This window comes from Bos javanicus, chromosome 9 (genome assembly GCF_032452875.1).
Source record: "Bos javanicus breed banteng chromosome 9, ARS-OSU_banteng_1.0, whole genome shotgun sequence".
NCBI classification, from domain to species: domain Eukaryota; kingdom Metazoa; phylum Chordata; class Mammalia; order Artiodactyla; family Bovidae; genus Bos; species Bos javanicus.
Window position 1 is genome coordinate 69,258,789 of NC_083876.1, and position 24,400 is coordinate 69,283,188.

General features: G+C 39.1%; 1 protein-coding gene across 3 annotated transcripts in view; it reads left to right on the top strand.

Annotated features, from left to right (window-relative positions):
- Positions 1-24,400, top strand: part of AKAP7 (A-kinase anchoring protein 7) — a 128,788-nt gene that overhangs the window by 27,502 nt on the left and 76,886 nt on the right. For all 3 annotated transcript variants that reach the window (XM_061427992.1, XM_061427991.1, XM_061427990.1), the window contains exons 5-6: positions 1,552-1,712; positions 19,018-19,130. In XM_061427992.1, coding sequence (XP_061283976.1) covers positions 1,552-1,712; positions 19,018-19,130 — 274 coding nt within the window. The remainder of the gene's footprint in view (positions 1-1,551; positions 1,713-19,017; positions 19,131-24,400) is intronic.

A 24,400-nucleotide genomic window follows, 5' to 3' on the forward strand; every position in this document is an offset into this window, starting at 1 on the left:
TTCTGTTTCCTACATACCTGTATTCTGTTTAGTTTACTACAAAGAAATCTTTCCATAAACAGTTCTTGAAAAGATACTCTATTTAAAAGAATTTTAAAGTCAGTGATATTTACCAAGAGGCACTGTGACTCATTTTCACTCTGTGACCAGTGACGTCTCATTAGGATAAATTTATTGGTTTATATTACTACAGAGTGGAAAAACTGGACTGAATTCGGATCATTTATATTTCTTTAAAGAAAAATGGAATGTAGAATTCACTGTTTCTGAAAACTCATGAGCTTTAGGATGGCCTGCTTTGCTATAGAGTTATATTTAAAGTGAGTATCCTGATATTCATCCCCTGATTTATGGAAGATGAGCCAGAGTAGCTGTTTTGTTTCACATGCTTGAATTCAGCCCATGGTGAAGATAGTACTGCAGTAGCAGAGTGTCTTTTTGGATGAACTTAAATACAGTCAGGAGAGATTGGATTTCGGATGTGAATTTGGAGGTCCAGTGAGAAATGTTGACATTTCTAAAGCTGCTTTGAAGTATTATATATTATTTGACAAAGAAGTAAGACCCAGTATGGAAACTGTGGATGAAACTCAGTTAAAAACTTAAAGCTAATGTAGAAATATGAAACATCTAGAAAAATGTCTGTTTCTTTTCACACGTTTGACATCTTATTACTATTGATGAACAAGTTGCTGATCAAGATAATTTAAATTAAGGTGGTTCACCAGAAGGGTATTTTAAACCCCTCTCCATAATGTAAAATGCCTTTCTTTCTTTCTTTCTTTCTTGAGTGATTGCTGCCCTCTAGTGAGATTTTAGTTTTTTTCTCATTGTAAAGTCCCTGTACTAAAATCCTCTTAGTATGGAAATAATTGATCTTAATTTTCAAAATATTCCAAACCTGATAATGTCTAATTCACTAATATAGTAAACTTTTATTTTTATAAAGAAAAAACAGTGCATTTGAAACACAGAATAGCCCTTTAATCAGATGGACTAAACGTATACAGCAAATTTATGTCACTGTAGTTGTAAACCTATACTTTGGTCAAGTCTAATTAATTATCTTATTATGGAGACTGTTATATTTTAAAGAAATAATATATTTTAAGTTTTAGTAAAGTGCTTTACAAATAGTAAATACTATGTAAATATTAGTACTTTTAACAAGAACCTTGAACTTTCACATAATCTGGTTTAAACTTTTGTAGGTATTAGGTTTTTCTGCAATATATTGTCAATATTTTTTTTCTTTAGTTGTGCATGCAGTATTTCCTTGGTTTAAAACCTTTTGGTAAACTATAACATCTTCTTTTGTATCTTTAATATAAAATAAATTGCAATTAGGTAAAGATTAATTCACTTATATAAATTTTGTTTAAAATTAATATTAGTTTTATTTTGATCATATGGATTTGATTTTGAAGGTATTCTGAGCATTAAAATAATTAGTACAAATACAAAAATTAATTTATCTAAAACTTTTCTCGTTTGGTTTTGTATATTTTACTATTTATTATATTACTAAAAATATATATTGTCTCTTGCCAGTGGTATTGATGCTCTTTTGGAATTAAAACCATTTGTAGAAGAAATCCTCCAAGGAAAACCTTTGACTTTGCCCTTTGAAGGGGTTGACACTTTCGGAAATCAGGTTGGATTTGTGAAGCTGGCAGAAGGAGATCACATAAACTCACTTTTGGAAATAGCAGGTAAAACAAACAGTGATATACTTACGTGAAATCTCATTGTTGAAGAAGAAATTTTTTTCTCCCAATTCTTATAATAGAGATTTGACATCTTTCAACTTTGTGGGGGGTGGGCAATGTAGCCTCACTTTATGAGTGACCTACTTCAGCATTTGCTTGTGTAGATAAGTAGCCAAATAAAAGGCCAGAACAGTTACTGTATCTTGATCCTTTGACTCGGGGCAATATGTTGATTCTGGAAGATGATGGATCGGACTCAAGTTTTTGTTAGGACTGGCACCCCACTCCAGTACTCTTGCCTGGAAAATCCCATGGATGGAGGAGCCTGGTAGGCTGCAGTCCATGGGATCGCTAAGAGTCAGATATGACTGAGCGACTTCACTTTCTCTTTTCACTTTCATGCATTGGAGAAGGAAATGGCAACACGCTCCAGTGTTCTTGCCTGGAGAATCCCAAGGACAGGGGAGCCTGGTGGGCTGCCGTCTATGGGGTCGCACAGAGTCGGACACGACTAAAGTGACTTAGCAGCAGCAGCATCCTAATCATAAGTCTGAAGGATCCAGTGCTTATCATGACAGATAGCTGGCATTAAGTAAATATTGGATGAGTTAATTAGAAACACGAGTTGCCTGTTCAGAAGCTGTGGGGATTGCCAGCCCCATTTGGGAGAGTCAGTAGATGAATCAGTGACATTTCCCTCTGTGCCACCTTTTTTCCTTCCTGTTTAGGTACCACTGTCTAAGCAGAAGGCCCGTTGGTGGTGGTAGATCTAACATCCATTGGAGAACATGCTGCTTTGTGCAGCACAGTTGAAAATGTTAGGGAAGTTTGTTGTTGTTCAGTCTTTAGTCATGTCCTAATCTGCAGCCCCATGGACTGCAGCACATCAGGCTTCCCTGCCCTTCACCATCTCCCAGAGCTTGCTTAAACTCATGTCCATCGAGTTGGTGATGCCATCTAACCATCTTGTCCTCTGTCATCTCCTTCTCCTGCCTTCTGTCTTTCCCAGCCTCAGGGTCTTTTCCAATGAGTGGGCTCTTTGCATCAGGTGGCCAAAGTATTGGACCTTCAGCTTCAGCATCAGTCCTTCCAATGAATATTCAGGGTTGATTTCCTTTAGGATTGACTGGTTTGATTTCTGTCCAAGGGATTCTCAAGAGTCTTCTCCAACATCATAGTTTGAAAGCATCAATTCTTTGGCAGTCAGCTTTATAGGGAAATAGAAGCAGAAAATTATAAAACCTGGAAGAGTGCTTTTTTGAGATGAACCAGAGATCATAGTTTGGGTATTCATGTACGTACTGTAAAAAATTTTTATTTTTTCCTCTCATGTTGGATCATTTCATGTCATCCCATTTCAGGTTCAGTAATCCTTAATTCATAACACTCTCTGATCATTGCTCCATGCTGGGCTTATTTTTGTCTATCTGTCTGTCTTAAAATAATATCATCTGGGAATCCACCACCTAAAACACAAGTGAGAACCTTGGTAGTAATCTCACCACATTGTCCTTCTCATCAATCTGTCCTTTGGCCTTCCTTCATTTAAGCTAACCATCATCCTGAAGTCAGAGTTTATTATTTCTTTGTATTTTCCTAAATTATATGTGTATTTTTAATCAGCTTTAACCTTATATTCAATAAAAAGGATATCATATTGTATGTGATCTTTTGAGACATACTTTTTAGAAAAACTCAATATCATACTGTCTTTATATAGTTGCCCATTCAAAATTGCACCTGTTTTTGGGAGGAGGTAGGCATGAGGGTCAGATTTCATTTCATTGTTAAGTTTTTCTTTTGTGGAACAAAATATATATAAGTAACAAACAAGCAAGCAGTTAAACAATATTTATGAGTCAAGTAGGACTTAAAATCATCAGTTGGCCAAGGAGAAGGCAACTCCAACAGTCTTGATGGCAAAGCATTTGGGAACCCATACCTTCCACTGAACAGACGTAGCTATTCCTCCTGAACTGCTCTGGAGAGAATGCTAGATTCAGGTCTTTCTTTTTGTAATATAAATATCTCTGAGCTCAAGACACATTTCTAATTAGTCATTCATTCATTGTTCTTTTAAATAATTCAATGGGTGCTTGCAACATTGAGAATTCCATCCATTCTTAGCACATAGTCTCATAAAAGCAGTTTCCAGTATTGATGAAAGATCCATTGTGTGCAGAGGAATGTGAAATCTCGCCAACTTTTGTGTGACTATGAGCCCAAGAGTGTTGGCTTGTCATTTTAGAAAAGGCCACTGCCCCTGTAATTCCCTTCTAGATGCCAGAGACTGTTTCTTAAAAATATGTACACTTTTCTAAACATTTAAACAAAACATTACAAGAAATGGAAAATGGAGGGAGAATAACACTCTGTCTCCCTCATATAATCAATTGCTTTTAGCTTTTTTTTGGTAAACTGCGCTGTTGCTTTCGATTATACTTTTTATGCAGTTTGAAAGTGAAAGTTGCTCAGTTGTGTCTGTTTGTGACCCCATGGACTGTATAGTATAGTCCATGGGGTTCTCCAGGCCAGAATGCTGGAGTAGGTAGCCTTTCTCTTCTCCAGGGGATCTTCCCAACCCAGGGATGGAACCCAGGTCTCCCGCATTGCCGGCGGATTCTTTACCAGCTGGGCTTTCCTTGTGGCTTAGCTGGTAAAGAATCCGCCGGCAATGCGGGAGACCTGGGTTCCATCCCTGGGATGGGAAGATCCCCTGGAGAAGGGAAAGGCTACCCACTCCAGTATTCTGGCCTAGTGAATTCCATGGGCTGTATAGTCCTTGGGGTTGCAAAGAGTCGGACACGACTGAGTGACTTTCACTTTCACTTTCTTTACCAGCTGAGCCGCAAGGGAAACGCAAGAATACTAGAGTTTGTAGCCTGTCCCTTCTCCAGTGGATCTTCCTGACCCAGAAATCATACTGGGGTCTCCTGCATTGCAGGCGGATTCTTAACCAACTGAGCTATCAGGGAGCCCCACTTTTATGCAGTTTAAGGAATCTAAATATTTGAAGATGTATATGGAAAATTCCATTGCAGTTTGGTTGCAGCCTCAATTTGTATAATGTCCAGATGTTCAGTATGTGGAATTTTGGTCAGTATTTTACTTCTTTAAATTTATTTTTTAAAGAATGCCTCAGTATTAGTATTGCTTTAGTCCAATAAGATCAGTAAAATAATGTCACGTTTGTTTTGTGTCATATTTTATAAACTTTATTCAAATATATTATAACTTTCAGAAGAATATATTCTATTGACCATGGTAATACATTTCTTAGAAATTGATATAAACTATATATGCATATTAATATATGCTTATACCAGTATATTAAAATCTTACTTGTTCAGCATTAATGGAGGCAGACCTAGTTTGACCTAATATAAAGCAGGAAAATTTTTAAAGAATATATATTTAATTATTAAAGTTTGATAAAGAAGTCCATATTATGAAGTAAAATTAACTTGAAAAATAGTGAAAATTATAGTTCATGAATAGTCTGATTTATGTAATTTTCAAGGAGTTTTTCAGTTTTTAAGTTAAAGGAAACAAAATCTTAAAATTGAAACTATGCAGTTGGTATGAAAAAAGACTGAATTTTAGATACTAATATTTGAACTCATTATTGAAAAAGTATAAGATAAAGAGTAATTTAGAATTAATATATAAAATTAAAGAAATTATTATGCATTTTGAACTAGTAAAGTCTGAATCGATGAGCTACTAGTACTACTAGATGGTTTTGGTAGATGCTGATGGGCTGAAGAGACCACGGCTATCTTTGTACATCGTGTATAAGTAGCCTTATGGTGTTAGCCACTCGAAGGAGCTGGTAAGATTTAGGCATCCAAGGCTGTGTGTCTCAGTTTCCTACCTTGACCTTGAATGATCTGTTTTTTCCAGAATAAAATAGTAAGTACCTTCTCTTTTCCTAGCAGTACACAATAGCTCATACAGCTAAGAAGGTATTGAAAATTTTGCATTTATATGTCATTTCTGCACATTTTACTGTGATGAAATTGCACTGAAGGCTTTTTGCATAGAAATGAATATGTGATGATTTCATTCATTTTTTTTCATGAAATGTAATTTTGTTAAAAAGTATGTGAGATTGAGAGATTGCTAAAAGTTTAGCCTGCCTGGATTATAATAGTTCTTGCAAATCTTTTTTTTAAATGAGAAAAGAGTGCTTGGTTAGCATGATAAAAGATTCCAAGTGCATTTATCTCATAAAAGGAAAAATGAAAGTTTTTTAGGATGTTCATTTGAACATTACTCTTTCTCTTATTATGACTATCATGTCCCCCAAAAGATGGAGAAGCCCTGTGCTTCTTCTTGTGGAGAATCTGTTCAGGTGCTGGGCTCTTGGACTTCTAACCACTACAGGCAGGTGGACATCCCAGTGGCCCTGCTGACTGTTCTGTTGAATGGTCTGGGCTAAGCTGTCTTCAGACACATCAGAACACCCTAGCTACACCTCATTTAGAACTAAGCAAAGACAAGCTCTTCTTCCTAACCAGAATGTCTGAATCACAGACATGCTTCCTAGAGGACCATCAGAGCCTCTGTGACACGCCCTGCCTCTGTGCAGGCCCCCAGGCACACATCTGCCTATTCTCCCCTTTCATCTCTCTTTTTTCCGTTTCTGTTGTCTCATAGAGGGGAGAAATTGTTTTTCTTTCTGCCCTCCTAGCTTCTTCCCAAGGGACCCTGTAGACTTAGACTGACAACAGATGAGCAAGGGAAAAGCAGCAAAGTTTATTAATGTGTCCAGTACACGTCCTGTGGGAGAAACCACAATGAAGAGGAACTCAGTGGGGTGGCTACAATGTGGGCTTAAATGGCATCTTAACAGAAGAACAGTAAGTTTGTAGAGAAGTGACAAGACAAAGGAAAAGGGTTCTAAGCTTTCATGGGTGGCAGACTGTGGGGAAGTGAATGTGTGGGGTGGGAACTCCAGTGGAGAAAGGTTTGTTTGCACAGGTCCACTTTGGCAGTAGGAATTCCCCACGAGAGAGGATTTTTGGTAGTCCTCATTTTTCACAAGTGTCTGCTTTTGTTCGGACAAGGGAAGCTTGGGGAAAGTTTCTTTATGCAGCTATTGATTCTCTTTGTCTCTACTCAAAGTATGCCTTATGCCCAAGTGGCGTATTTCTGGAGGGCATATTCTGATCCCCTATATCTTTTATTTTACTTGATTTTCAATCAGATACTTAAATGGATTTACCTTGTGTGGGGCTTTATTCTAATCATCTTACAAATGTTAATTCTTTTAATCTTAACAACTCTATGAGACAGGGATGATTATCATTACCCCCATTTTTCAGTAGGGAAACTGAGACACAGAGAGGCTAAATAATTTGTTAGTAAGTGATAGAGCCAGGACTCAAATCCAAGCAGTCTGGCTCCAGATTCCATGTTCTGTTTTTAAATTGTTATTATTATTTATTATAGTGTATGTGTGATATGCGATACACATAAGGAACAGTATTTGGTACAGAATAAATGCTCAGTTAAGAAATGTTCACTGTTATCATTGTTACGAAATAGTCTCCAAAAGTATTCCTTTTACTGGTATAATATTCTGTTGCATCATAGTTTATTTTACTTTTCTCTTGTTAGGCTTTTTTAAAAACTTGAGGTACAATAGATATATAACATTATATTTGTTTCTGGTGTTCATTGTAATGATTTAGTGTTTGTATATATTGCAGAATGATCACCATAAGAAGCATAGTTAACATCCATCAGCACATAAAGTTCCACATTTTTTTTTTCTTGTGATGAGAATGTGTAAGATTTACTTTTAGCAGCCTTCAGATATGTAAGACACTATTGTTAACTGTAGGCACTACGCTGTATATTACATCTCCAGCACTTATTTTTTTAAGAAGTGAAGTTTGCATCTTTTGACCTCCTTCAGCCGTCTTGCCACTTTCACCAGATTCTCTGTTCTTAATCACTTTGCTCGTCTGTTACACTGTAAATTAACAACGGGACTCCTAACCAGCTTGTGGAAGCACCTTCCTGCCTAAGCTGAAGCCCAGCTCCAGTCTGAGATCATAGGTTCCTTGTTTCACCAAATGCCTTGCAACATGGCACCCAGAGATGTCACCCACTTTCTCTTAGTTCTCTCTTCCTTTTTCTGTTTTGCCCTCACACAGAGGCCTTTTCTTATTGGTGTTTCATGGTATCAGGTTTTGTTACCCTCTCCCTCTCCTTTCTGCAGTTGTCTGAATATGTCCTCTTGTTCACTGAAGGCTTCGTTCCCTCTCTTGCTGTAACTCTGTGAGCACCGCCATCCAACCATCCTGGCTCAAAGTGAGCTGTGGAGTCAATCAGAGCTGACTGCCGCCCCCCGCCAACTTTTCCCCATCGCAGCCTTAGCAGTGATCAGCTGAGTGACTTTAACCAATATATCTAATTCCTTACTTCATTTCCTTATTTGTAGAATGAACATAATTGTAACTATTCTCAAAACAAGATAACATATGTGAAGTGCTTTGGTATAGTGTTTGGCACATGTACAATGTTAAATAAGATGGTAGCTATTATCATTAGTAAAAAATGATAATAATTATCCCCACAACTGCCATTACAACTACTACTTTCCTTGAGATCCCTTGCCTTCTTTGACAGTGGCCTCCAGTATTTCACTCCAGCAGTTTATAAGCATAGTGAAATCTTTGACTCTTCATCTGCCAGAACTACTCTGAGACCTTAAATCAGGTAGGGCTGTTCATTAGAACTTCCCGGACTCCTTGCTTCAGCCCACGGTGTCCTGGTGTTCTGGTCTCCGGCTGAAGTCTCCTGTCTTAACCATGGTTCTCTCTTTTGCTCACTGTGCCCCAGTTACACTGCTTCATTTCAGTGGGAAAGGAATTGAGTAAATGCAAAACATAAAAAACCAGATGAGATGGTATTACTTAGGATTACAGAAGTATCTTTATTATTCATTTCGTTGTTCTTTTATATAGCAAAGTCTCCTTGTGTTTAAAATACTCGTTAAAAACTTGTTCCTCTGACAATTTGCTTCTTTAGCTGAGGTGAATTATATTATTCAGGGAGCATTTTTAGCTGATTTTTGAAGGATATCTGATGTATTTGCTATGTGCTTTTCTATTTAGTGATTGAAGGAATGTCTGTGTTACTAGGAGGAATCGAACAATTTCTTAAAATATTCATAAACTTCTCTTCTGGAATATGAGTTAACATAAATGAAAAAGGACATGTGGTTTTCAACACTAGCAAAAGCTTTTCTGATCTCAAGAATAATATTTCTGAAACTATTACCCAGTACTCTGGCTAAGCAATAGATTATACTATTAGGAATATAAAATCAGTACTAAGAAGTATCAAAAATGCCAAATGAAGGTGGCATTTTTTCCCCCTTATTTCCATCCTTGTAGAGAATATACTGTTGAAAAAAACACATTAATAGAAATGAAATGTGCTTTGTGACAAGTATTATTTAAGCCAGTATTGTGAATAAATACCCATCAAGGTCCAGTGAATAATGAGAACTGTTGAGTCAAAATCTGATGTTACTGAAGCCAATAATTTAGAAAATTTTGTTTCTTTAGAATCAATTGAACATAATGATATATGAATAAAATAATATGTAACAATGAATATAGAGAGTTAATGAACCATACAAATGCCTACTGTTTGGATTTCTGTTAACAAATCCCTGTATTTCTTGTATTTTTGCCTTGTAGCTCTTATATTTTTTGATAATTCTTAGCATTAAGTCTTTCTCCTTATTGGGCTAAAATCTGTCCCCTGAGACTGTAAGGTCCATGAAAGCAGGGACATGCTTGCTGTCTTCAGGACATTATGTATCTGACAAATGTGGGAGCTGCTCAGTAACTAACTGAACAAATAAATTTTACCTTTTACACCTTCATGCCATTTCTGTTTTGAAGGCTAGTTTGAACATGTTGCTAATCTGCCATCTGAAGTTCTTCTATGTGGTAATTCTTCAAATACTTGAAGGCATAGAAAATATGCCCTCATCTCTTTAGTCTCTTTAGTCAAATTTTGGGAGTTTATTAAGTTTGTCCATCATGGAATATATTAAACCCTAAGACATTGCCAATGTTTGACTATTTTTGAGCAATAAAAATGAGTTTTATAATATTCAGTTTAATGTTTTGATTTTAAGTATTTATTATTGTTTTATTAAAATTTTTTTTAGTTCTATTTAAAACAGTTGAGAATATGTCAGAAGAGAAAGAGGATCAAAGCTGTTATGTGATAGGGTAGTTGAGAAAAGATACACCTGTTTGTAATTTATATGACGGCTTCCCTGGTGGCTCAGTGGTAAAGAATCCGCCTGCAGTGCAGGAGAACTGGGTTCGATCCCTGGGTTGAGAAGATGCCCTGGAGGAGGAAATGGCAACCCCTCCAGTATTCTTGCCTGGAGAATCCCATGGACAGAGGAACGTGGCGGGCTACAATCTATGTGGTCGCAAAACTGTTGGACATAGTGACTAAACAACAAAAGCAATTTATAGGAACTAAAAGATGATAAGTTAATTATAACAGTACAGGCACACTTCGTTTTATTGCTCTTCATTTTATTGAGTTTCACGTGCTCTGGCCTTGTTTTTGTTTGCTTTACAAATTGGAGGTCGGCGGTGACCGTGTATAGAGCAAGTCTGTCAGTGACACTTTTCCAGCGTTTGCTCACTTAAGTGTCTGTATGTCACATTTTGATAATTCTCTCAATATTTCAAACTTTTCATTATTATATTTGTTACAGTAACCTGTGGTCAGCGACCTTCAGGGTGCGATGAACCATGCCCATGTAAGGCAGCCAGCTGAATAAATGTGTGTGTTCTAACTACTCACTGAATGGCCGTTTCCCCATCTCTCACTCGCTCTTTGGGCCTCCCTGTTCCTCGAACAGAATAATATTGAAATTAAGCCAGTTAATAAGCCTACAGTGGCCTCTAAGTGTTCAAGTGAAAGGAAGAGTTAATCAATATGGCAGATTTCATTCTTATTTTAAGTAATTGTTACAGCCGCCCCAACCTTCAGCAGCCACCACCCTGATCATTCAACAGCTATCAACTTCATAGCAAGACCCTTCACCAGCAAAGAAATTACTACTCACTGAGGGCTCAGATGGTGGTTAGCCATTTTTAGCAATGAAGTGAAATCGCTCAGTCGTGTCCGACTCTTTGTGACCCCATGGACAGTAGCCTGCACCAGGCTCCTCCATCCATGGGATTTTCTAGGCAAGAGTACTGGAGTGGGTATCAGTTCAGTTCAGTCACTCAGTCGTGTCCAACTCTTTGTGACCCCATGAATCAGCACGCCAGGCCTCCCTGTCCATCACCAACTCCTGGAGTTCACTCAAACTCATGTCCATTGAGTCGGTGATGCCATCCAGCCATCTCATCCTCTGTCGTCCCCTTCTCCTCCTGCCCCCAGTCCCTCCGAGCATCAGGTATATGTCCCTTCAAATTTGTGTGACTCTATCATGATATTTGCTTTATTGTGGTGGTTTGGAACTGAACTGTCGGAATCTCCAAGGCACACCTGTGATTGTTATAAATACAGTCTTCTTTAAAACATGTGTATGCTGGACCGCTGTCTTTTATTTAGGCTGCCCAGCATCTAAACTCTTCCTGCACCATCATGTCACATACCTTCTTTCACAGGTTTTGCTTTGTCGGTTCTACATCATCTTGCTTTGGCCCAGACTTTGAGTCAGAAGCTAGCAACTTGAGCAAAAAAAAGTACTGTGCAGAATCCATTCTGGGGATAGGTGGAGTCGTCACTGTTGAAGACAGGTGGCAGGGTTATCGCTCTTCGTGTCTGTGTGTGTGTGTGTGCACGTGTGCATGCGGGCTTCAGTAATGCCAGCTTGGAGAGGTTGTGGTGTCTCTGGACTATAACAGGGGACATCTTGGCTTCCTGGCCTTCCAGCCTGGAACTTTAGTCCTCCCAGTGTTATTATATAAATTCCTTTCCCGCTTAACTCAGCCAAAACTGTTATCTGTTGGTTTCAGCTAAGAATTAATGTTTTCTTGATATTTTAATGGTCTATTGCTTAACCTTTTTTATTACCGTAGAAGAGATGGCAAAAATCATTTGGTGGCAGTGAGTCGCAGTGAAGGGTTTTTAGGACATGCCCCAAATTTACAAAGTGTGATCAAAACATCATATGTAGCACATACTAGCATTTGGTAGATATTAGGCAAAATAACAAAGTAAGATTTTGAAAATGCAGTGAAATAGTATTTTGAACTGTTGAATTTTTATCTGTGTGTTTCTTCTTCCCTAGCTTTTATGCCTAACCTCCCTCTAAGCAGTGGCACTTAACGTGTTCAGAAGAGAGAATACAGCAGAAACAATAGAGAAAGGACTTTGAGGTTTCAGCAACTAAGCGTAATGGTGTTTTTTCCTGCCCCAGTGCTAGGAAAGATTTTCTCGTTTGGATGAAGAAGAGAGTTAGAGGCCAAGCTAGAGTGTGAATTCTTGTCCCTCCATCATCCTATGAATGAAGCAACAAAGTCACATACGGCTGAGAGCAGGAGTGACCTGTGCTTTGTTTCTGAGACGTGTCCACAGACGCAGCAAAGCCAGAATTCCCTGTGCCCTCAGGGTGGAGGTGAAGCTAGGATGACGCTGTGTGAGGGATGGCTGTACAGTATTCTTATCCATTCCGCCTTGGCCTCGGGGAATTCTGCTTTTTCTTTGTGTTCAAGAGTAGCGGAAGGGTGGAAAGGGCCCTCAGACAGCTCCATTGAGTTTATGAGTTTATGAGCAATAGAGTGAAATCTCGTGTACCCAAGAATAGTTACAGAAAATAACTATATATGGGGACAAGGAAGGCTCCAGCTTAAAAAACCAAGCCTGGGGACTTGCCTGGTTGTCCAGTGGTTAAGATGCCATGCTCTTAGTGCAGAAGGCCGGGGTTCCATCCCTGGTTAGGGAACTAGATCTCTCATGCCACAACCAAGAATTTGCATGCTGTGACCAAAGATTCCACGTGCTCCAGTGAAGACTGACTATCCCGCAGGCTGCAACTAAGACCTGGCACAGCTAATAAATAAAATATTAAAAAAAAAACCCAAGCCTGGTACGTGTCCCCCTCCTCTAAACACTCTGACAACCCGTTTAGCTGTCTTCTCTTCAACTAATACAGCCCCAGGGAAAGAGAGGAGCACTTTGAGTCTCCCAAGCCTCAATTTCTCCTACCAGGAAGACATGTATTTTCCAGCTGAAATAAAGCTGAGTAAAGAAAGTCACTATCATATATAAATTTCCTTTGCTTAAAACACTCAAAATTTTCTACCATACTGAGAATACAATCTGAAGGTCTTATTTACCATGCTTCATAAGGCCCCTGACCGCTTCTCTAAACCCGTTTCTTACTTCTTCCCCAAGCCTCCCACCCTGCTCCAGTTACCTACCCTTTTTACTGCTCTTTAACCTACTCACCACTCTGAAAGTTGTTCCTTCTGCTGTGAGCTCCTTTGTCCCAGAAACACACAATTCTCTTCTCCAAGTGGCTTCTTGAATGTCTCACCTTCAGAACAGCATTTCTAGACCACCTTGTCTGAAATAGCAACCCCTTTTCTTCCACATCACTTTGTATACCCCTACCGCTTTATTTTTCTTTGTATCACTTATTGATTCCTGATGCTGTGTGTTTGTTTGTGGTGCTTTCTCTCTGCTCCATGAGGGTAGAGGGTTTATTTTACCCATTGTATTCCCAGCACCCAGAACAGTACCTGGTGTATCTTTTATTTTTAAGGACACCTTTCCTTGAATCATTAGGTCATCTTTCATTAAGTTCATGATTTTAACTGTTAGAAAAATTAGGACATATTTAACATTGATAAGATTTAGCTGAACTGAAAAAGGACTATTTCTCACTGAATATTTAGATTGAATGTGGTCTTTGTTGAGATTCAAAGATATATTCTGCGTCCTATGTCTTACCAGTTTCTATTAAAAAAATTACTTTTGGCTGTGCTGGGTCTTCCTTGGTGTGTGCGGGCTTTCTCTAGTTGTGGTGAGTGGGAGCGACCCTAGTTGCGGTGGACAGGCTTCTCATTGTGATGGACTCTTGTTGCAAAGCACAGGCTCTAGGCATGCGAGCTCAGAAATTGTGGTGCACAGGCTTAGTTGCTTAGTTGCTCCTTGGCATGTGGGATTTTCCCAGACCAGTGATCGAACCCATATCCCCTGCATTGGCAGGCAGATTCTTAACCACTGGGCCAGCAGGGAAGTCCTATGTTTCCTTTTTTTTAAATGGACATTATTGGTGGGATTATTTCTACTGAAGGGACCCTGTGCAGGTTTTTTGATCATTGATTTTCAAACTTTTTTTTTTTTTTTGGTATATGTTGGAATTCTTTAAAAAAAAAAAAAAAGAAATGGTACTTGGGAGCTCAACGTATAGAAGAAGGGAACTTCTCTGACTGAAACTGATGTGCATGGGTATGGTGGGAGATGGCAGAATCCCCTGCCTTCCTCTTCCCCTTGAAGTTGTAGAGGCAGCTTCTGTGCCTTTCCCTGCCCCCTCGGTTCAAGCCGAGGTTTCAGCCAGCTTGAAGCATGACCAGGGTAGAAGTTAGGGCACCTGGATTTCACTTCCTTCTCTACTGCTCACAAGGAGTGGGACCTTGAGCATCAGGTTCTTATGTTTCAGTTTTCTTATCTTTAAAATTGACTTATGCATTAGCCCTGATTTTAAGATAAAAAGACCAAATGAGAAGTTGTTTACTGAAGGTCTTTGAAAGGGATGGATTTTTCACATGTCGGGCAAAGTAATCTCCCCTCTCACCTGTGCACTCTACCATGATGCTTGTGCACGTGTAGCAATCTTATATTGCTCATGTATTGTCAGTTTGTTACCATGCTTATTTTTAAACTTTATTCAAAAGTAATGCATGCTCATTATAATCATTCATACAGTTAAAAAGGTATAAAGAAAACATTACTCTTCTCTCCTACCTCTATTCAATCTCAACTTCCATCCTAAAGTATTCTATACTATTCTGTGCTAATAAAAATATAAATATATAGAATTTATTTTCTTTGTCTTCTTAAATATTTTATTTAAAAATTGTTTTATTGAGGGATAGTTGATTTACAGTGTTGTATTAATTTCTGCTATATAGCAAAGTGATTGTTATGCACATATATTCTTTTCCATTGTGGTTTATCACAGGATATTGAATATAGTTCCCTGTGCTATACAGTAGATCCTTGTTGTTTCTTCATCTGTCTTTTAAATCATGGAATCATGTTTCAGATCTAGTAAACATGCAATTTGCCTTTTTTTTTTTTTTTTGCCTAATAGGTGCCACAGATGTCTTTTCAGGTTAATATATGTAACTTGAATTCATTCTTTTGATTATAGCAGTTTTTAGTATGCATGCATGCATGCTTAGTCACTCAGCTGTGTCTGACTCTTTGTGATCCATGGGACTGTAGCCCACTTAGGCTCCTCTGTCCATGGGATTCTCCAGGCAAGAATACTGGAGTGTGGGTTGTCATGGCCTCCTCCAGGGGATCTTCCTGACCCAGGGATCAAACTGGCATCTCCTGCGTCTCCTGCATCGGCAGGGAATTCTTTACCACTGAACCACCTGGGAGACCCAATAGCAACCATTTCTTTATTGTTGAAGGTTGTTTTCAGCGTGTGATAATTCAAGCAATGTTAAATATCTTTTATATAAAATCGTATGTATTGGTACTTTTGCTTATTTTTGTGTGTTTTCCTAATACTGGAATTGCTTGTGCAGCTTAAATTTTAGTAGTTACTGCCCAGATTATCTTTCTTTGTGGTTGTGGTAGCTCTCACTCTCCAACAGCCATTAGTTCTTCAAGTAACTTCCCTACTTCTCTCACCTTTTTTTCAGGGAACTCCATTTACACACGTATTAGGCAACCTAAGTTGCCTCACGTCTCACTGGTGAACTATTCTTTTGTTGTTGTTGTTGTTATTATTTCTTTTTTTTCCTCTGTTTTATTTTGGGTGGTTTTTATTGTTATGTCTCCCAAGTTCACTGTTTTTTTTTTGTTGTTGTTGTTGTTCTGTAGTGTCTCATCTATTTTTCTCAGACCTTGCATTTTTTAATCTCTAAAAGTTTAATGTGGTTTTTTTTGATCACTAGCACTTTTCAACTTTTTTTTTTCTTTTTTTTGAAATTTTATTTTATTTTTAAACTTTACATAATTGTATTAGTTTTGCCAAACATCAAAATGAATCCGCCACAGGTATACACGTGTTCCCCATCCTGAACCCTCCTCCCTCCTCCCTCCCCACACCATCCCCCCGGGCCGTCCCAGTGCTCCAGCCCCAAGCATCCAGCATCGTCCATCGATCCTGGACTGGCATCTTGTTTCATACAGGATATTCCACATGTTTCAACGCCACTGTCCCAAATCCTCCTACCCTCTCCCTCTCCCACAGAGTCCATAAGACTGTTCTATACATCAGTGTCTCTTTTGCTGTCTCGTACACAGGGTTATTGTTACCATCTTTCTAAATTCCATATATATGCGTTAGTATACTGTATAACTTTTTAAACATAAAGAATACAATTAGAATAACTGCTTTGAAGCCCTTACCTGCTCATTCTGACATCTATGTTAGTTCTAAGTGGCTTTTGATTAATTGATTTATTTCTTCTTTGTGGGTCATATTTTCCTGTTTGTTACATGCCTGTTTGTCCGATATCAGGCACTTGTCAGGTGCTGGATGGTTTTGTCTTTCTATAATTATACTTGGGCTCTGTGCTGGGGAACAACTAAATTACTTTGATACAGGTTTTTCCTCTTGGGTTTTGCTTCTAATATTTGTTAGGAGGGACTAGAATAGTACCAGGCCAGAGCTCATTTTCAGAGAAGGTGATGGCATCCCACTCCAGTACTCTTGCCTGGAAAATCCCATGGACAGCATAGCCTGGTGGGCTGCAGTCCCTGGGGTCGCGAAGAGTTGGACACGACTGAGCGACTTCACTGTCACTTTTCACTTTCATGCATTGGAGAAGGAAATGGCAACCCACTCCAGTGTTCTTGCCTGGAGAATCCCAGGGACGGGGGAGCCTGGTGGGCTGCCGTCTATGGGGTTGCACAGAGTCGGACATGACTGAAGTGACTTAGCAGTAGAGCTCATTTTTCCTTTCCCCTGAGGCAAAATCCTTATTCTTCCCAGTGTCCCATGCATCTTGAGGCTTTCCAATCTGGCTGATGGGAACAGATACAATTCCTGACCTTGGGTGAGAGCTGGGAGTGTTCTCTCTAATCCTTTCAAATGTGTTTTTCAGCTTCAGGTAGTTTGCTCAGGGACCCATGCTGGTCACTTCTCCGCTGAATCCACTCAGGGGAGCCCTTGCAGATCTCTGGAGTTTTTTCTCTGCAGCCCTCATTTCTCTGGCACTCTGTCCCATGAGCTCCAGATGTGTTGGTCTTTCTATTCTTGGCTTTTTTTTTCTGAACCTAGCGTGATGACTGGGCTCCATCTGGGTTTATCTTCCTTGAATAGGGGCCTTGACACCCAGGGATGTAAGCTGGTTAATCAAAGGGCTCACCTTGTTTTTTTCTCATCTCTAAGGGATCACTCATCTTCACTGCCAGGTGTACAGCATTTTACAAACCATTGTTTTGTGTATTTTGTCCTTGTTTTTCCCGGTCATTTCAGATGGGAGGGTAAATCAGATTCCTGTTATTCTATGTTGGTTGGAAGCAGAAGTTTTGGATATGAGGAGTTACAGATAAACTAGTTCATTGTATATATATGGGTGTCACTGGGATATTGCATGAAATCAGCATCATAAAGTCAGTTATTTTATTTATTAAATATTTCCTTTTCCAATTGTTGCTTTTGTGTGCTTACCCAAAGTTTTTTTTTTTTTTGTGAATTCTATTTTTAAATCTTTAGTTGGAGGGTAATTGCTTTACAAACTTGTGTTGATTTCTGCCGTATGCCAAACTTTGACATTATTGCAGATATAACCGTCATAATGTATTTGGCATCATACACGTTGTAGTTTTTCCTCTCTTAAAAATAATATCTCAAGCCAGTATATTACCTTCGTTGTAGAATAATTTATTTTTTGAGTTGCCATTTTTATAAGTAAAGACAGCCACAGTAGCATTTTTTGTTTACATTTTAATTTTATTGGAGTATAGTTGATTTACATTGTTGTAAATCAGTTAGTTTCAGGTGTACAGCAGAGTGATTCAGTTCAGTTCAGTTCAGTCACTCAGTCGTGTCCGATTCTTTGCGACCCCATGAATCACAGCACACCAGGCCTCCCTGTCCATCACAAACTCCCGGATTCATTCAGACTCATGTCCATCGAGTCAGTGATGCCATCTAGCCATCTCATCCTCTGTCATCCGCTTCTCCGCCTGCCCCCAATCCCTCCCAGCATCAGAGTCTTTTCCAATGAGTCAGCTCTTCTCATGAGGTGGCCAAAGTACTGGCGTTTCAGCTTCAGCATCATTCCCTCCAAGGAAATCCCAGGGCTGATCTCCTTCAGAATGGACTGGTTGGATCTCCTTGCAGTCCAAGGGACTCTCAAGAGTCTTCTCCAACACCACAGTTCAAAAGCATCAATTCTTTGGCGCTCAGCTTTCTTCACAGTCCAACTCTCACATCTATATATGACCACAGGAAAAACCATAGCCTTGACTAGATGGACCTTTGTTGGCAAAGTAATGTCTCTGCTTTTGAATATGCTATCTAGGTTGGTCATAACTTTCCTTCCAAGGAGTAAGCGTCTTTTAATTTCATGGCTGCAGTCACCATCTGCAGTGATTTTGGAGCCCAAAAAAATAAAGTCTGACACCGTTTCCACTGTTTCCCCATCTATTTCCCATGAAATGATGGGACCAGATGCCATGATCTTCGTTTTCTGAATGTTGAGCTTTAAACCAACTTTTTAACTCTCTACTTTCACTTTGATCAAGAGGCTTTTGAGTTCCTCTTCACTTTCTGCCATAAGGGTGGTGTCATCTGCATATCTGAGGTTGTTGATATTTCTCCCAGCAATCTTGATTCCAGCTTGTGTTTCTTCCAGTCCAGCGTTTCTCATGATGTACTCTGCGTAGAAGTTAAATAAGCAAGGTGACAATATACAACCTTGACGTACTCCTTTTCCTATTTGGAACCAGTCTGTTGTTCCATGTCCAGTTCTAACTGTTGCTTCCTGACCTGCATACAGATTTCTCAAGAGGCTGATTCAGTTATACATATATTTATTCCTTTTTAGATTCTTTTCTCATATAAGGTATCATATAGTAGCATTTTTAAGCTTCTTTTTATTTTCTTCAGATGCTGCAAAAAGGACGTTTCAAGAAAAAGGTATCTTGGCAGGAGAAAGCAGAACTTTTAAGCCTCATTTGACCTTCATGAAATTGTCCAGGTTACCATGGCTCCGGAAGAAGGTGAGTGGACATTTTATTATCAGCCTTGTTTTACCACCCACAGCATGAGTGACATGTGTAGTGGTTTTCGACATCCCTGCCACTATTGCTCCTGGGATTCCAGTTGGATTTGGTTCCAATTCCCAAGGATGCTGAGTTGGCTTATGAGGCTCCATGGAGGCCATTACTGCTGTCTCCTCCTTTGCCTCTGTGGCTGTTAGCTGCACACTGACCATTACTTACTGCTGCTTCATCTGTTGCTACATCTTGCTTCATCCCTTGAAAAGCCTTGGGGGGTGGAGCCAGAGTTGGGTTTTGCTGCGTTATTTTCTTCTGATTGTTTGCAGCCTGCTGCCTTCAAAGCTTCCTCCACTGGCTTGCATACACTGGTGCTGCTCCCTGTAGCTGGGTTCTTCAAGGTGGGACATGCTCTGCTCCCCTCCCCACTTTTATGTAACTCTTTCGAAGTTTCTACAAAACCACTGCTCTTTCAGCAGTTGTTTCCACTGAGGGCGTGGAGCAGGTGTTGCAGGGACTGGGCAAGAGGGTAACAGAAGGGCCGCCCTCCCTAGCTCAGTATTTGAAAGTAACTTGTCCCTGGGAATGGTCAGCAGTGACACAAGCCAGGGGACATGTCTTTTGACTTCCCCTATCTCAGGGCGACTTGCTGCCTTCCTAAGCCATTGCCTTCTTCTTCAGAGGCTGGAGGCACTTTGAATTTTTGTCTGGAGTCACAAGCAGTTCTCCTAGAATCCTAAGGGCACCCTTCCTTGTTTCTCCCATTTCAGCCTAGGGAGGTTGTCATGCGAATTAAAGCATCTGCTGAGCTGCTCTGATGTACCAGAGTTTTGGAGATGGGCATGCAGATTAGTATTCGCTCCTGCTCTCCATAACCCTTTGCTGCAGTTCAGACTTGATTTGCAGCTCTATAAATGAAGGTCATGTTTATTAGTAAGTAGATCTTTTTTCTAAATTCGACAATTTGTATTTAATGTCTGGGCTCAGAAAGTCTTTTTGGTCCTGTAAAACATGTGTTTGGGTGGTTGGCCATCCTGTGCTTATGAGTTTACTACAAACTTTTGTAAAAATCACCCTATCCCCCAGTATCTTGCATGTTTTTTTTTCTCTATGCTCAAATTAAATAATAACTGTATTAGATACCATTCCAGAATATTTAGGTAGAAATAATTTGTGTATATCATAGATTTTGGAATTAGGAATGATGAAAACTGACAAAACTTGTAGACTGACAGTTGACTCTTTTACTCATTATCTTTCTTATCTTGCTTTCACGTGGATTGTCCTCTTCCCAGTGGTTTCAAACTTAATCCCAGAATGACAAATCAGTGGTGAAGGTAATGCCCACATTTCAAAATGTTTCTGTCTTTATTAACTTTGAAATGAGAGCACCCAAGGATGTTTATCAAAGGGATGCTTAAATTAACTCTAGAATTTATATTTCAACATTTCAGACTGCATGTATTTTAAGTGATTTCTTGACAGATGATTTCACGGAGTCTGCTCCTTTTACTCTATAGAAAGGGGATCTGAGACTCAGAGGTTAAGTGGCTGAAATGAGATCACACTGTTCTCAGTTGCAGAGCCCCATCCAGAATCTATTTTCTTCTCTAATTCTCTTCTGGGTTTTCATTCTGGGTCCACTCATTTACAAGGGTGATACCATTGATAAAGTCAATAATGGAATGTATTACCAACATTCAGTTTACTTAAGGTTGATAATGAAATAAAAGGGTAGAGGGATATTGAATAATTTTTTTTTTCACTCATATTAAGAAGTTTGTGTCATTTCAAGTACTTATATTTTAAAAGTTATTTTAATTATAGAAGTGTTAGATGAATATATGCTTACTGAAAAAAATCTATCTACATACAGACCTACAGAGTGAAAGATAAATTTTTTTCCCTCATCACCAATCTCTCACTCCCTTCCTCCCAATATCATTTCTCTTTTAGGTACCATTACTAGTATATCCTTCTGGCCTTTGCTTATTCCCTGCAAACAAAACTCTCCTTCAAATAAAGAACTCTCCTTCAAATTTCCTGATATGGAACTTCCTCTGCTCCAGTATGGTATTCTGGTTCTCAAACTAGAGAATTAAGTTTTCTAATTGAGATTCTGGGAAACATGGTTTTTTTTTTTTTTTGACAATTATATGTTTTTCTAACACCAGGAGGCAGGAGGCATTTACATATATATGTTAGTTGTCCATATTCTTAGTTTCATGAAATTCTAGTGGAATATATCTCATAAGGGAGTAGTAAAAGTAGTATGCTTTTTTTTTTGACTGGGCTGTGCAGCTTGCGGGATCTTAGTTCCCTGACCAGGGATTGAACCCATACCCTCAGCAGTGAAAGAATGGAGTCTTATGCACTGGACTGCCAGGGAATTCCCTTGAAAGTAGTTTTGTATATCTTCAAGCTATTTTGATTATCACTATGTTTTCAAAGGGCTTCCCTGGTGGCTCAGAGGTTAAAGCGTCTGCCTGCAATGCAGGAGACCAGGGTTCGATCCCTGGGTCGGGAACATCCCCTGGAGAAGGAAGTGGCAACCCACTCCAGTATTCTTGCCTGGAGAATCCCATGGAGGGAGGAGCCTTGTAGGCTACAGTTCACGGGGTCTCAAACAGTAGTTCTTTAAATCAAATGAATGAAGCCTCAGAAAAGCTTCTTTAAATTATTTTGTCTCTGAATAGCGAAAATTCAACTTGTTTGTATCATTTCTTCAGAGTATGTTTGTTTCTCGTGGTTAGACTCTATTTGTTTCGGTCAGTGCTTTTTATAGTGCTTTATTTTGGGTTTATTTTTCACACTGAGTGACCTTGTGTTGGTATTTCTGTGATTTGACATTGTAGAAACTGGTTTGTTAGAAGTGTGTGCTAACACTTGGTGGCAGAAGAAGACCAGTTTCAAATCAAATATGCATCTTAAGGCAGATCCAGATTCTTTGAGCAATAAATGCAATCTTTTCATGAATAGAACAGTTGTGTTTAATCATAAATTATTTTTTGGACTTCTTGGATATTTTTCCTGCGTTATAACTCTTTCAAATTACTAATATAGCACTTAAACTATCAAAGCTATAGGTTATTAATTGGCCCTTTCTTATAGCAGTGTTTCACAAAGTCAGACAATGAGAGAACTTTAGAATGAAAGAAATGATCTTCTTTGAAATTGTTTGCTCCCTTTTTCACTTGGACTGGTTTGCTTTGAGTGCAGAGTTTGATATGCACATAGCTAAGGACAGAAGGGTAGTTATTGGACCCTACGATGATGAGGTTGGGGAAAGCAGGGAAGATCCCCTGGAGAAGGGCATGGCAACCCACTCCAGTATTCTTGCCTGGGAAATCCCATGGACAGAGGAACCTGGTGGACTACAATCCATCAGGTCACAAAAGTTGCACATGACTCTGAAGGCATGCAACAAAAGAGGACCTGCCAGGTTGCACTGCCTCTGTCTTCTTTTCTGAAAGAAGGCACTTTAGGTGCCCTTGGTAAGAGCAGACTTTTATTATTCCAGACAAAAACTGATCTTAGAAATATCCTTGGTATAAGTTAAAGCAAGTCTGATTCACAAGATGGCAGAGTAGAAGGACGTGAGCTCATCTTTTCCTGTGAGAACTCCAAAATTGCAACTAACTGCTGAACATTCATCAACAGGAGAATGACTGATCACTTGGATCACAGCCTTGTCTAACTCAATAAAACTATGAGCCATGCCATGTAGAGCCACCCAAGATGGACAGCTCACGGTGGAAGGTACTGACAAAATGTGGTCCACTGGAGAAGGGAATGGTAAACCACTTTAGTATTCTTGCCTTGAGAACCCTGTGAACAGTATGAAAAGGCAAAAAAAATATGGCATTGAAAGATGAACTCCCCAGGTCAGTATGGCCAATATGCTACTGGAGAAGAGTGGAGAAATAGTTCCAGAAAGAATGAAGAGGCTGAGGCAAAGCAAAAATAGCACTCAGTTTTGGATGTGACTGGTAATGGAAATAAAGTGCAATACTGTAAAGAACAATATTGCATAGGAACCTGGAATGTTAGGTCCTTGAATCAAGGTAAATTGGAATTGGTCGAACAGGAGATGGCAAGAGTGAACATCGACATTTTAGGAATCAGTGAACTAAAATGGACTGGAATCAGTGAATTTAATTCAGATGACCATTATATCTACTACTGTGGGCAAGACTCTCTTCAAAGAAATGGAATAGCCCTTATAGCCAACAAAATGCAGTACTTGGGTGCAATCTCAAAAATGACAGAATGATCTCTGTTTGTTTCCAAGGCAAACCATTCAATATCACAAAAATCCTAGGCTATGTGCCAACCACTAATATTGAAGAAGCTGAAGTTGAATGGTTCTATGACAACCTACAAGGTCTTCTAGAACTAACACCAAAAAAAGTTGTCCTTTTCATCATAGGGGACTGAAATGCAAAAGTAGGAAATCAAGAGATGATACCTGGAGTAACAGCCAAGTTTGGCTTTGGAGTACAAAATGAAGCAGGGCAAAAGCTAACAGAGTTTTGCCAAGAGAACACACTGGTCATAGTAAACACCCTCTTCCAAAAACACAAGAGATAACTCTACACGTAGACATCACCAAATGGTCAATAGCGAAATCAGATTGATTATTGATTATATTCTTTGCAGCCAAAGCTCTATACAGTCAGCAAACAAGACCAGGAGCTGACTGTGGCTCAGATCATGAACTCCGTATTGCCAAATTCAGACTGAAATTGAAGAAAGTGGGGAAAACCATTAGACCATTCAGGTATGACTTAAATCAAATCCCTTAGGATTATACAGTGGAAGTGCCAATTCAGACTGAAATCGAAGAAAGTGGGGAAAACCATTAGACCATTCAGGTATGACTTAAATCAAATCCCTTAGATTTATACAGTGGAAGTGACAGATTGAAGGGATTAGATCTGATACATAGAGTGCCTAAAGAACTATGGATAGAAGTTCATAACATTGTACAGGAGGTGGTGATCAAAACCATCCCTAAAAAGAAGAAATGCAAAAAGGCAAAGTGGTTGTCTGAGGAGGCCTTGCAAATAGCTGAAAAAAGAATAGAAGTACACCGTTTTTGTGTTTCCTGTCTAGAGAATATCCTTTAGTATTTGTTGGAGAGCTGGTTTGGTGGTGCAGAATTCTCTCAGCTTTTGCTTGTCTGAAAAGCTTTTGATTTCTCCTTCATACTTGAATGAGATCCTTGCTGGGTACAATAATCTGGGCTGTAGGTTATTTTCTTTCATCATTTT